At 36.1% G+C, this 14,921-nt stretch overlaps 1 protein-coding gene and 1 long non-coding RNA gene across 4 annotated transcripts in view; one reads left to right on the top strand and one right to left on the bottom strand.

The window, feature by feature from the left end:
- Window positions 1–949: 949 nt before the first annotated feature.
- Window positions 950–14,921, bottom strand: part of IL7 (interleukin 7) — a 66,342-nt gene continuing 52,370 nt past the window's right edge. For 2 of the 3 annotated variants that reach the window (XM_033203407.1, XM_033203409.1), the window contains 4 exons: window positions 9,681–9,761; window positions 8,211–8,342; window positions 5,860–5,913; window positions 950–2,927 (listed from right to left, as the gene is read on the bottom strand). In XM_033203407.1, coding sequence (XP_033059298.1) covers window positions 2,808–2,927; window positions 5,860–5,913; window positions 8,211–8,342; window positions 9,681–9,761 — 387 coding nt within the window. In that variant the 3' untranslated portion in view covers window positions 950–2,807. The remainder of the gene's footprint in view (window positions 2,928–5,859; window positions 5,914–8,210; window positions 8,343–9,680; window positions 9,762–14,921) is intronic. The other variant, XM_033203408.1, reaches the window with a different exon arrangement.
- LOC117079494 overlaps window positions 8,552–14,921 on the top strand; it is a 66,206-nt gene continuing 59,836 nt past the window's right edge. The window contains exon 1 of the long non-coding RNA XR_004435475.1: window positions 8,552–8,702. This is a non-coding gene — a long non-coding RNA (uncharacterized LOC117079494). The remainder of the gene's footprint in view (window positions 8,703–14,921) is intronic.

The following is a 14,921-nucleotide window of genomic DNA, read 5'->3' on the forward strand; positions in this document are numbered from 1 at the left end:
ATTATCATGGAAGTCATAGCAATTGAGGAAAAGGAATTGAGATGCCCCTTGGACCTTAAGCAAGACTGGCGTAGAATTCGCAACAACATTCTAAGCAGTAAGAACATGATGAATGAAGATTGCACGTACAGAACACCATAAAGATTATTTGACCTACAATACAAGATATGTGTTTCTAGAGAAATATTTATATGGCATGGTAGGGTTGACAAAACGTCCTTCTTACGTTGACTGTCAATGAAAGTATGGCCTAAAGCAAAGAAACTTTTCTAGTTCAGGTTTCCCATGGATCAATTTTAAGAAAATTATCTTAATCCTGAAAAGAGTATTTCCTTCAGCATATTACATGAAAACCTGTTTTAAAATACTTTTAACCAAAACCCTTTGTATAAAGCAGGATTCTCCTTGCTGTTATATTAGCTTTAATTCTATGAATTATATTAACCTTGTGTTAGATTAGGGTTTTTTAATGTAAAAATATGTTATATAATCAAGTAAGTTTTAGAAATGCTATATTACTATTAACTTTTTTTCACAGCTACATGAGTGAGTTTTCAGAGCCTTTAATATACTTACATGAATTGTGAACCTCCAAGAGAAAATTTAACTCTCATCAAAAATACGTATCTTCCCTCCTTACTTTTTTTCTTTTTGTAGCAATGACAAGGATTAGCATTTCTTGGGACAAACTTTAAAAAATTCTGACTTAAAACATCTACATATATATTTAAAAGAAAATATTTATTGAGATAAGTCTCTAATTTTGGAGTAGATACACTTATACTCTCCCAAATCATTATTAGCCAACCTATCTTGCTAGTGGATAAGAAACAAAGAAAGAAAATGCAACAATAAGTGTATGGGTAATTTTTCCAAACGTTTGGCACACAGTACAAGCTGAATACACTGTTTGAGTCCAATTTTCTCAAAAATTCAAATCTATAACAAGTGACAGAAACCAAGGAAGAAAATTTTAATAATGTTTTTAAACAAGCATTTAAAAAATATTGACCCTTATTTTGCCACAATATCAGGGAGAATTTTTTTTTTAACACTGTTAGGGAACATTATAGATAGCCTTGAAGGAAACATTTTCAAGGATAGTTTGAAGAGTTTACCTTTAGAAATGTAAATTTCCTCATTTCTCTAACTAATGGTTTACCAATCGCTCCAGTAATCAGGGTAGAGATATACCACATGGTTGACCATGTTTTATGATGGAGGGAGCATAGCCTACTTAGAAAAGTCCATCTGAAGAAAGAAAGCTTGGTGAAGAGTCATTTGCTTCTAAAAAGAGTTAGTCAACTCATCTTTCTGGAGTTAACAGTGATAACCAAACAGAAAAAATACTTGACTCAAAGTCCTGTTAACGGGGCAGTTCAGTAAATTGTACGGAAGTGTATACAATTCTATACAGCTTTTGCACCAGTGAAGGTGAAATGTCATATGGGTCAGGGAAAGTGAGAGAAGGCAGGAAGGTGTTACCAACACACACTGAGGATGTCACCAGAGCATCCTCTGTAGATCAAATAAAGCCCATCAGCACATAAGTAGATGGTGATGAAGCTGAGAAAGAGCGTGAAGGATATGAGTTCAGTGCAATGCAAACTGACAGCTATTTGTGGATTTTGGCCTGCTTAGAATAGTGTTTCCATTTCCCTTTATCAGTGAATGAAGACTGCAGACATTTCCAAACAGGTTTCTTTTAAAAGACTAAAATTTAACATAGAAGGTACTGTCTCATGTTGATTGTTGGTAATAGGCTATTAAAGGTCATACATTCAATGAAAGTAGAAAATCAAAGAGCAGTGTAGTATTAAAAATCTCATCTTAAAAATTCTGTTGAGATTTATTAACTGAATCTGGCAGTGTTAATACATAGCTCATTTATTTTATCAAAGTAGAAATGTTATCCAAAGTAAGCAATTTGTAATACTGTATGAAAATATTTTATATACAGATATAGTGTCAAAATTAAATACACATATTTCATTAATTAAAAGGTAAACATATATTATTATCTTAAAAATATACCTCCCAAATTGCAAACTTACTTAGATAAGTTATAATCTATATAAATGACAAAGTAACTCAGTACTAAGGTTTAACATCCTTAGACTAGGTGAATTTATTTTTATTTTATTTTATTTTTTTGAAATTATCCTTTTTCATGTCAAAACATTTGCTATACCATTTATTGAAGGTACTGTGTTACACATTCATGATTAGTTAAATCTCTTGAAATCTCTTTTAGGTATCTTGGACCTTGTTATGCTGTTGCTTACTTAGGTATATGACTCTCTTATTCTCATGGCCATTATCCATATATCATTGTTAACCCTAAAACATCTCCAGCACAGAAGATGACAATTTTCACTCTAAATACAGTATAATAGATTCATAGTGAACCATAAAATTATTTTGACAGCAAAGCAATGTCAATTTTGAATCTTTGAAACCATTATATACTTCACAGATTTAATGTCTGGAAATACCTAAACAGGTTTAAAAAGTATTATTGCAACTGATAACTTACATGGATTGTCTTACAAAAATCAGTACAGAATTATACTGATTGATATATGTTCACATATGTAAGAAATAGTTTGTTGACTGGAGCATTCAGTTTCCATTGCTTGTATCCATCTTCTAGTAATACAATATGCATTTCTCAATTGTTCTAATCCGTTTTGACCATGGTGCATTCAGTAACTTCTAGGAAGCATTCCACTCTGAAAAACTGCAGCAGATAGATTCTTGGAGGATGCAACTAAAGTTCGCGTTTCTATATTGCCACTCCATATTTTTCAGTGTTCTTTAGTGCCCATCAAAATTTTATTCCAACAAGTTTTTATCTTTTGTAGTAGTCTCTTTAGGAAACACGAGTCATTCAGTTTTTTCTGTTCCTTTAAAGATTTATTTTCTTCCTAGAGAATAGAGTTTTAAAAGTTTAAACTTCACATTTTTACAAAAATATATATTTTAAAATACTCAATTTTTCATCATATTACTTTATGCTGAAAAACTGGTGCAATGAAAAGGTAGAATTTTGTGTGACATTTTAAAGATGATGGTTTCTAACTACCCTTGTGATAAATGACACGTAGAAAATTCAAAGTTGGTGTGATTAAAGATTTAGGATTCTCCAAAGAGCTATATCAGCTGACCTGCAGTTTCACAGTTTAACAGTGGACATAATAATACTGTTTAGAATTTCATGAGAAAGGTAATTGTAGATTACTCAGTTGAGTTTCTGAGATGCTTTTTTTTTTTTTTTTTTTTTTTGAGACAGTGTCTCGCTCTGTCGCCCAGGCTGGAGTGCAGTGGCCGGATCTCAGCTCACTGCAAGCTCCGCCTCCCGGGTTTACGCCGTTCTCCTGCTTCAGCCTCCCGAATAGCTGGGACTACAGGCGCCCGCCACCTCGCCCGGCTAATTTTTTTTATTTTTTAGTAGAGACGGGGTTTCACCAGGTTAGCCAGGATGGTCTCGATCTCCTGACCCCGTGATCCACCCGTCTCGGCCTCCCAAAGTGCTGGGATTACAGGCTTGAGCCACCGCGCCCGGCCTCAGTTGAGTTTCTTTAATGTAGAAAAATGTATTTTTAGTGGGAAGAATAATCAACATTGAAAATACTCAGATTATTTTACCAAAGATAATTAATAAGGATACAGCTGATGGAGCTTGTACCCTAAGGTCTACTCCAACAATTAACTTCACCAGAGTATGTCAGATGCCCGCCTCATAAGCTAGGTTTTAGCACCTGACAAGAATCTTAAAAAGGGCTACCTGTACAACCTATAGGAAGAAAGAGATACTTGGCATGAACAGACATATAAAGGAGTAACTCCGTATAGACTCAGTTATATTTCTCTGAGTTCTCTGACCTGTGAGAATGGGAATACTGCAGGGTAGAGTAATTCTTCACTTAGACAACAACTAGTTAATCACAAATATAAAGCATACTAGTGACTTTTACCCCTTCCTACAACAGGAGGTGCTATCAGTCGTTTGTTTTACACTCTTTACAGTTGAGCCCAGACTTGAGGGTTAAAATCAACATAGTGTTTTCAACCATCACTACTAAGTAAATGAATGTGCAAACAATATAAAAACTATTATAACTAGTTATTACAACTAGCTATTCAGTAACTAGATAATTTAGATAGCAGGTTATTGGGTATTCTCTCAGTCATGTATTGTGCTCAGTGTTTTACATAATTTACTTCATTTTATTTGCTTAATCATCTTCTGAACTTGATGATTTGAACTCATTTCACAGATGCAAAAACTGATATGCAGGAAGATAAATAAGCTGCTACCGTATGTGTCAAGTAAATATAATGAGTGAATCTTGAGCTCCTCTGTCCTATATTTAATTTGGCCACAAATTCAGAGCTCTTTTTGTCATGTATTAGTAACACTAGCACATACTTTTTAAAGAATACATTTCAAAGATTAAACAACAGATCTCAAAGGGAAATATAAAGGCAAACTTTTCATATTATTTTCAATAAGGGGTCCTGGACAATTTTTTTAAGTACAAGTTGAAGTTGACTTGCCTAAGCAGATTTGAAATATATAGATGTGAAAATTTCATACTTTTCCTCGGACACTGAGAATAAGCATTCACTAAAAACCAAAAAACAGGGAATCTTGGTTTTACCACTGCATCCTGGGAAAACAGTTGTTTTCTTTTCTTGTCTTTTTTTGTTGTTGTTTTTGGTTTTTGTTTTGAGATGGAGTCCCACTCTATTGCCCAGGCTAGAGTGCAGTGGCACGATCTTGGCTCACTACAACCTCCGTCTCCTGGGTTCAAGTGTTTCTCCTGCCTCAGCCTCCTGAGTAGCTGGGACTACATGCGTGCACCATGCCCAGCTAACTTCTGTATTTTTAGTAGAGACGGGGTTTCACCATGTTGGCCAGGATGGTCTTGATCTTTCCACCTCGTGATCTGCCCACCTCAGACTCCCAAAGTGCTAGGATTACAGGCGTAAGCCATCGCACCCAACCTTTCTTTTCTAAACTTCCTTTTCAAATTATCTTAGTCGAAAACCTTCAGGGTGTTTATATTGTTTTTAGCTCCTGTATTAATTTCAGATGTTCCACTTTGCATGGAATCCCTAGAGTTTCCTAAATCTGAGTGTACAGGCTCACTTTGCTTTTCTGAAAAGAATAAGGAATTTCCATGTTGCCACATAGCTATTGGTCAAATAATGGAAATGTAAAAGAAGAAACCATCACTTTTATGAACCAGGTGTGCTCATTTTTCCATGCCTCAACATAATTAATATCTATATCATTTTAAAGTTTAGTCAGATCCAGTTAAGTATTCTGCCTTATTAAGTCATTCATAAATATTTTTCATATTATTATATAATTTATCTAATAAAATCTAGTAGTATATGTATAAATATATGTTTATATACTATTATATATTATACTGTACATCTACAATAATAAAAGAGGTATAAGTTCTTATTGTTTAATTTTTATTTCTTTACAAACTAACAGGGATGGCTTTTTTTCTTCATGTATTTGTCATCTAGTTTATTTTCTCCTATATAAATTATTTGTTTATTTCTTTTACCTACTAGCTACAATATTTTAATGTTGCTGCTTCTAAAAAAAATCATGCTTTGGCATTTGCCCTAACAGCTTCTCTTTTAAAATAGTGGGTTTAAAAATGCAATTTAAATGACTCAAATTTTTGAGGGGCTCCTCAATTCTCCTTTTATCAATGCTATGATAAATTATTTCAAAACCAGCTATAAGAAGGAAACAATTCAAGATGAAAAATTAGGAATTAAGTTGAGTGAAAAGTTGATGAACCATAAGGAAAATTATACAATTATTCTCACCAAACTCTTTGTTGGTTGGGGTTCACCCAGGGCAGCTGGTTTTCTTCCTTTAACCTTAAAAACAAAGTCACATTTATGATATTGAATATTTCTTCATTGCTCCTCCAATTGTTTGTAATTGCTAATTTTCATATTGCCTTCAGCTCATCTAATCTATTTGAGACTCTACTTTAAATTTCTTATTGTTAAGAAAGTAAAACATTAATATGATTTAGAAATGGAATGTCAGGGTAAAGGAAGAAGCAAGAGAGTTCAATCTTTTGAACACCCAGAATCCATAATTTTGTAGGTATGCCTAGCACTGTGAAAAATAGGCCGGGCGCGGTGGCTCAAGCCTGTAATCCCAGCACTTTGGGAGGCCGAGATGGGCGGATCACGAGGTCAGGAGATCGAGACCATCCTGGCTAACACGGTGAAACCCCGTCTCTACTAAAAAAATACAAAAAATTAGCCGGGCGAGATGGCGGGCGCCTGTAGTCCCAGCTACTCGGGAGGCTGAGGCGAGAGAATGGCGTAAACCCGGGAGGCGGAGCTTGCAGTGAGCTGAGATCCGGCCACTGCACTCCAGCCTGGGCGACAGAGCGAGACTCCGTCTCAAAAAAAAAAAAAAAAAAAAAAAAAAAAGAAAAAAAAAAGAAAAATTAACATAGTAGGGTATACTAGCAGAGATAAAACTTGAATTTTAATCAATATAAAAATAAAGTTAACAAGAAATTGTTAAATCCTGGCCATACATTTTATTAAGCTTCACTTATCAGAAACAAAGTGAAATAAAACAATAGTAAAAAGCATGTAGCATGCCTGGCTCATGAAGAAAATTCAGTGTAGCTGATTGTTTTAACATCTTGCCTTGTTATTTCAAGAAAAGGGTAATTTGTATCAAGTTAATCAATGTTGTAATATAATTTAATTTCAAAGATTTAAATTATTTGCATATTTTCTTTCTCTACAGTTAGTTAATTTTGGAACATGATGATCCATACAAAGCTCAACACATAAGAGAAAGAATCACAAATATATAACATATCTAAGACCTTTACCCCTTCCTAGACCAAGAGGTGATATCAGTTGTCTGTTTTACACTTTTTTCAGTTGAACCAAGAGTGGAGGCTTATAATCAACATAGTATTTTCAACAGTCATAACTAATTAATTGGATGTACAAGCAACATACAACTTATTTGCATTAGACAGCACTTTGAAATAACTATAAGCAGGAATGAAGAAATGGTAGACTAGAGTAAGAAGTCTTCATGAATCTTGAGCTGAACCTTGAAAGCATAGAACAAAATAGATCCAATTTATAGGGAAAAAAAAGTAGAAATGCTCTCTAGGGGACAAACGTAAGGACTCAGGTTTGGAAATAAGCTTGGCAAATCCAGCACACTAAGAGGAGACTGGCTTCCATCGAGTACATAAAGCAATGATAAATGAGGCTGTCCAAGTTATATAATAGACAATCTACATTTTTATCACATCAATAGGGTTCAAAGATAATCTTACCATTTTACCTTCCATGGGAAACTACTAGTGCTCAAACAAAACAAAATTATTTTTTAAGTCATAAAAATGTTATTTAAGAAAACATTTAAAACCGTAAAATAACCTTTTGATTTTGTGTGGCAGCTGGTAAAAATCCATAAAGAGGTAAATAATACAAATAAAATAAAACATTGTATTAAATATTGAAAACTTTTTAGTACTAAGCACTTTACATGTGTTATGCCATTTAATCCTTTCAAATCCCACAATATAGATATTATGTTTTTCTGCATTTCGTAGATAAGGAAACTGCTGTCCAGTCTCTAGATGATGTCTTCCATATTTGGTTTTGTTGTTTTAGTTCATAACCACTAGTAGAAATGTAGGAAAATATTAGCCCTATTTGTATCAAAATTATTTAAAGAAGGGGAAATTGTTGGACATATATATGTCTAGTTTAAGCATAAAAAGATATTTGTTAAATACATTTGATTTCCTGTTTTATTCACTAGGAGTTCTTATAAATGTGTACATATATGGATTAAAGCTATTAATGAGTTTTAGATATAGAAATTTACCATTCCCCACCCAATATATCACCCTAGTATCCTTGGAAGTTATTATGGCAATGAAGCATTTATTTATTTATTTTTTACTCCCCTTTCACAAACAATTCACTCTAGCCAAGATATAAACAGGTATTTCCAAACCGAGCCTTTCCTCTTCTAGGATTGAGTAAATATATTTCAACTTTAGATGATAATAAACACTTAGGATTCTATGATAATGGATATGATCACCAGAGAACAGTGGTATCTTGGCACAGGAGTACTTAATATTTTCATTCAAAGTAAATAGTCCTTAGCTTACCTTGCCAGTGCAGTTCAATAGTATTGTTGTGCCTTCTGAAACTTTTAATAAGTGGAGATCAAAATCACCAGTGCTATTCATTTTAAGAAATTGCCTCAACTTGCGAGCAGCACGGAATAAGAACATACCTTCCTATTATAAGAAAAAGTCAGAAGGGCCATGGTTCAAATAAAATATTAAGAAATGATAAGCTTTCTTAAGGAGCCTAGAGCTTGAGCTATATTGGTAGATAATGCCCCACCTCCACCCCAGCTGTCTGTTCCAGTTAATCATGTGACTGACAAGTAACAGAACTAAAACTGTTTGACTCCTAGGTGACAGCAAGAAGTTCTTGGAACTTGGTTTAATGATTATCTTGACTTTTAAAGTTTGTTTTCTCTATTATGCTTATATGATCTTATCGCTTATATGTGAATGTATTACAAGATTATTCAATTTTAAACATGATAGCTGAAGGAGAAGGCTTCTGGAAGCAACAATATATTACAAGAGGTATGTGTGGTTTTTTCTTATTATTTCTTGCATCTTTTGAGCTATGGATGTATAGCTGATAATAAGAAAATAAAGGACTGTAGTCACCTAAAACATAAGTTTTGCAGTTATTTAAATTAAGATATTTTTTAAAAAGAATTTATGGTTTTGAGATGCCATGAGGCTAACTTAGCTACTGTGAGTTTTTAAAAGACTATGAAATAGCACACCCGTTTCTGTAAGGAGAAATGACATAAACTTTTTAGGTTTTGTCAAGTGTAATATTATACCAACTAGATGTGATAATCATTTAGAGATAAGCAAATACTGACAGAAAAATTTTCAAAATGCTCCCGACTAAATTATACCAATGACTTATATTTGTATGTGTGCAAGCAATCACATTAACAAGTATTTTTCTGTATAAGAACTTTTAGAGGCCGGGCACGGTGGCTCATGCCTATAATCCCAGCGTTTTGGGAGGCCTACGCAGGCGAATCACTAGGTCAGGAGATCGAGAAACTCTGTCTCCACTAAAAATACAAAATTAGCTGGGTGTGGTAGTGCATGCCTGTGGACCCATTTACTCGAGAGACTGAGGCAGGAGAATCGCTTGAACCCAGGAGGCGGAGGTTACAGTGAGCCGAGATTGCGCCACTACACTCTAGTCTGGCGACAGAGTGAGACTCCGCCTCCAAAAAAAAGAGAAAGAAAGAAATTTAGAAATAAGAGATAGATGTGTCTTTGAATTCGACAATTCTAGTATTTCCAAGGTAAAAAAATAGAATGGTTAAACAGAAAAAAATTTATCTAATAAGCACAGGGCTATTTGTAAAACAAAAATATAAAATTGGACCATAGTATGATCTAATCAATGGGAATTATGTGGTCAGACTGCAAATATTAATGGTATTCATATAATTCTCTAACAGAGGCACAAAAAATATAAGCTTCTATAAAATCAAGCTTGAATGACAAACTCCAAATAATTATCATTACCTTATTATCATCACATAAATGTCTTTTAAAAAAGTTAAATTCATTATTCAGGCAATTGCTACCAATTTCTTTCATGCTGTCCTGTAATAAATAACATAAAATAATACGGTTAAAACTGAGTACTTTTCTAATATCTTATAATTATAAAAATAATAATCTTATAATATCTGGTATTTATATGTGCATTTTAAGGAAAATAACTTTTGCCTGGCTCAGCTGACTAAACATGAGGAATAGTTTCCTATTGTTGAAGGATAAATAAGTGTGTACACAAATTCTTCCATATTTAGAGCCCCTCCCAGATCCCATAATTGGATCCCAAAATTCACTAAGAGAATCTGGCTCATCTAGGGAAATAAAAGTATCTATTTTAGAAGTTATGCTATATAGACAAAGTATTATAAAATGTGAAGTCATTAAGTTGAGATGAATTTAAGAGGTTATTCAGTCAAATTTCCTCCCATCAACAAACAACCAGAAAGGAAACTTATATTAGAATTAAGGGATCCATACAAAGCTCAACACATAAGAGAAAGAATCACAAATATATGACATACCTAAGACCTTTACCCCTTCCTAGCCAAGAAGATTTCAGTTGTCTGTTTTACATCTTTTCAGTTGAGCCAAGACTGCAGGCTTATAATCAACATAGCATTTTCAACAGTCACAACTAATTAATTGGATGTGCAAGGAATATAAAACCTATCTGCATTAGACGGTACTTTGAAATTGACAGTGAGAATTAAGGTTGAAATTTATTCACAACGCTTTTAGCAATCCAATTTTCTGGGATGGTTAAGGTAGAATTTTCCTGAGACACGGTGTAATTGCATGTGTGTGTATTATAAACATAGGAGTGGGAAAGCAGACTGATATGTGCTCTATTTTTTTTTTTTCATTTATAAGGAATGTAGTAGAAGAAGGTAGAGATTACCTAAATCAATAATTTAGTTGATATTAGGAAAAACTTCGTAAGGTTTCAGATTTTTGTATGCACCGTGTTGGAATAACTCTGTCCAGCAAACTAGCAATTCCATACTATCAGAGCTTCTAGGACTAAAAACAATCTTAGCCTACAACAGGATAAGACATGGAGCAATGGCAGGATTTAGTCATGGGCTTTGAATCTTCATCTGCCTCTCAGAAAAGTATTCATTACTCTTATCTCCTATGAAAAGCATGATGATGTCTGGGTTTACCCTGATTTTAAAATGTATATACTATCAGTTTTATCTGGAAGAAGTGTCTGAATACATACATCTCAAGTGTAAAAGATACATTTTCAATAAATATCTTCACATTGCCATTGTACATATACCTGAAAATGTAGTGGATAATTAATATTTGCCTATTAAGTTATTTTCATGTTGACTTCCTCTTACCCAAAGGACAATAACTCATACATAATTTTTTCTTTGATAAAACATAGAGTTTTTAATTTTTACCATGTCATCCTTCAAAAAAGAAGGTGAAATATGTGCAGCTACTCTATATGATATCTTCCAATTCACCAAAAATATCATATGAGACAATATGTCACATAATGAATGCCAATTTCTTGAAACATTTTAGCAAATTGCATGACACACGAATATTTAAAAAGCCATATTGGTTAGGTGGCTGTTCTAGGTTATTAATAAAACTTATTTTTGGCAGATCCACAGAAAGATAATGTTATACCAGTTGATTTTTTTTTTTACCTAATGCTTGATACAGAATGTAAATGTGTTACTATAGCCTTAAAAGGTTGACTCCTATAGAGGTCACAGTTATTAATTCATCGACCTTAGTACATTTTATTAATGCATCCAATATAGATCTATTTGACTGCCAATTACTGTTGCTTTCTAAAATACTCTTCATTCATGCCCAGTCAGAAGAATGGCTCAGAGTAAGAATTATAGATACATGGTGTTGGAAAGAAACTTAGATGGCCATCTTTTGATTTAACAAAGAACAGAATTACTTGACCAAAGTCACAATAATTGTTTATTATTCACATGTTACATATGTCCAGATGCAAATAAGAAATGACAGCTGGGCACGGTGGCTCATGCTTGTAATCCCAGCACTTCGGGAGGCCAAGGCGGGTAGTTCGTGAGGTCAGTAGTCCCAGACCAGCCTGGCCAACATTGTGAAACCCCATCCCTACTAAAAATCCAAAAAAAAAAAAAATTAGCCAGGTGTGTTGGCACATGCCTGTAATCTCAGCTACTTGGGAGGCTGAGGTAGGAGAATCACTTGAACGCAGGAGGCAGAGCTTGCAGTGAGCCGAGATCACACCACTGCACTCCAGCCTGGGCAACAGAGCAAGACTTTGTCTCAGGAAAAAAAAAAAAAAAAGAAGAAGAAACAAATCATATATCACATATGTCAAGATGCACATAAGCAAATTTCTTCAAATATTTTATGAATGTGGAAAATCAAAAGAGAAAAGCCAGGATTATAAGACTGAACTGCAGTATTTTCTAGTACAAAACATGACATTGTCTAAGTTCTTTTTTTTAGGTGAAGTTATTTATTTATTTATTTATTTAGAGATGGAGTCTCGCTCTGTCACCCAGGCTGGAGTGCAGTGGCCGGATCTCAGCTCACTGCAAGCTCCGCCTCCCGGGTTCACGCCATTCTCCTGCCTCAGCCTCCCGAGTAGCTGGGACTACAGATGCCCGCCACCTCACCTGGCTAGTTTTTTGTATTTTTTAGTAAAGACGGGGTTTCACCATGTTAGCCAGGATGGTCTCGATCTCCTGACCTCGTGATCCGGCCGTCTCGGCCTCCCAGAGTGCTGGGATTACAGGCTTGAGCCACCGCGCCCGGCCTAAACCTAGTATCCATTAGTTGTTTTTTGATCCTCTCCCTCTTCCTACCGTCCATCCTGCAAAAAGCCCCGGTGTGTATTGTTCCCCTGTGTGTGTCCATGTGTTCTCATTATTTAGCTGCCACTTATAAGTGAGAACATGTGGTATTTGGTTTTCTGTTCCTGTATTAGTTTGCTAAGGATAACTGCCTCCAGCTCCATCCATGTCCCTGCAAAGGACATGATCTCATTGATCTCATTCTTTTATATGGCTGCATAGTGTTCCATGGTGTATATGTACCACATTTTCTTTATCCAGTCTGTTATTGATGGTCTTTTAGGTTGATTCCATGTCTTTGCCATTGTGAATAGTGCTGCAGTGAACATACATGTGCATGTGTCTTTAAAACAGAATGATTTATATTCCTTTGGGTATATGCCCAGTAATGGGACTGCTGAGTCGAATGGTATATCTGTCTTTAGGTCTTTGAGAAATTGCCATATCATCTTCCACAATGGCTGAACTGATTTACATTCCCACTAACAGTGTATAAGCATTCCCTTTTCTTCACAACCTTGCCAGCATGTTATTTTTTGACTTTTTAATTATAGCCATTCTGACTGGTGTGATATGGTATTCCATATTTCTTGGAGGTTGTGTTCATTCCTTCTCATTCCTTTTTCTCTACTCCTGTCTGCCCGCCATATTTCATAAAGTCAGTCTTCAAGCTCTGAAATTCTTTCCTCTGTTTGGTCTATTCTACTACTAATACTTGTGATTTTATTATGAAATTCTTGTAGTGTGTTTTTCAGCCCTATCAGGAGGATTAAGTTCTTCTCTATACTGGGTATTCTGAACCCTTACTGGAGAGGTAATGAGGTCAGTTGGAAGAAAGAGGGCACTCAGGCTTTTTGAGTTTTCAGCATTCTTGCCCTGATTCTTTCTCATTTCTGTGAGCTTATCTAATCTACCTTCAATGTTCGATGTTGCTTAACTTTGGATTTTTTTTTTCTTTTTTTTTTTCCTGGCACAATTCAGCCACTTTGCCATAGGGATGCTGTGGTTTGCTGGGGGTGTACTCCAGTCCCTAGTTGCCTTGGATTTTTCAGTAGCTGAAGGTATCACCAATGAAGGCTGCAGAACAGTAAAGATGGCAGCCTGCCACTTCTAGGAGCTCTGGCCCAGGGAGTTACGAACCTGTTGCCCGGTGGAACGCACCTGCAGGAGGTGGCTGGAGATCCTGGTTGGGAGGTCTTGCCCAGTCAGGAGAAAGAGTATCAGGACCCACTTATAGAAGAAGTCTGGCCATGCTTTTGTAGAGCAGCTGTGCAGTGCTGGGGTAACGCTTCACCGCCTTTTGGCTTGGGCTCTCCAAAGCCTGCAGGCTGGACAGGCTCAGTACTAAAATAGCAGAGATGGCAGCCCACCCCTCCCTCTGGAACTTCTGTCCCAGGCAGTTTTCAGATCTCTGTAGGCCAGAGAACACCCGCGGGGATGGCTGGAGGCCTTGCTTGGGAGGTCCTGCCCAATAAGGAGGGATGGCTCAGGGACCTGAGTCTGACCACATGTTGGTCAGAGCAGTTGTGCTGTGTTGGGGGATCCCTTCTGCCCCTGATAGGTTTGGACTCTTCAAAGCCTGCAGGCTGAAAAAGGTGACTCACCCAAACAGTGAAGATGGTGGTCTGCTCCCTCCCTGGGAACTCTGTCCCAGGTAGGCACAACACTGCTGCTGGTGGCTGGCTGGAATTCCAAGACAATGTGTCTTATCCTTTGAGGCACCATGGAAGTGGGGCCCACAGACCATCGCTCCTTGGCCCCTGGATTCAGCCTCGTTCCTAAGGGTGTGCACACAGATCTAATCTCCTGCTTTTCTGGAGTTGCAGTTACTTTTGCCAGGAAGCCTGGAGTTGGAATATCTACATTTCCTGTTCTCCAACATGTGCCTGAGCAACTGCTCTGCCAAGACTCCCATATCTCTGTGTGTTAGACTGAAAGCCCTGGTGGAGTGGGTTCAAGAGGGGATCTCCCAACTCGAGGTTGCAAAGATCCGTGGGAAGAGTGTAGTTTCCGGGTCCCATATTTATTCACCGCTTCTCTGGGCAGGTGAGGTTCACCTGGCTGGGTGTCGTGCCCAGGTGGGCTGTCGTCCTGACTTTCTCTTCTATGTTCTCCATGGGTCAAGTTGTCTCCTTGATTAGTCCCAATGCGAGAACTTGGATGTTTCAACTGAAGGTGCTGTATTTACTTGCCCTTTTTTTCCTCTTTGTGAGAGCCACTCACAAGAGCTACTTCTAGTTGGCCATCTTGGCCACTTCCCAACTCCTTTTCTTTCAAGTTCTTAAAACACATAATGTTATTTACATTTATAGAATTAGATCTTCTTTAATTTCAGCATAGTTTTCTCCTATCTTTGAATTTTTAAATTATATTTTAAGTCTATTCT

The sequence above is a fragment of the Trachypithecus francoisi genome, unplaced genomic scaffold (assembly GCF_009764315.1).
Source record: "Trachypithecus francoisi isolate TF-2019V2 unplaced genomic scaffold, Tfra_2.0 Lachesis_group7, whole genome shotgun sequence".
NCBI lineage: Eukaryota > Metazoa > Chordata > Mammalia > Primates > Cercopithecidae > Trachypithecus > Trachypithecus francoisi.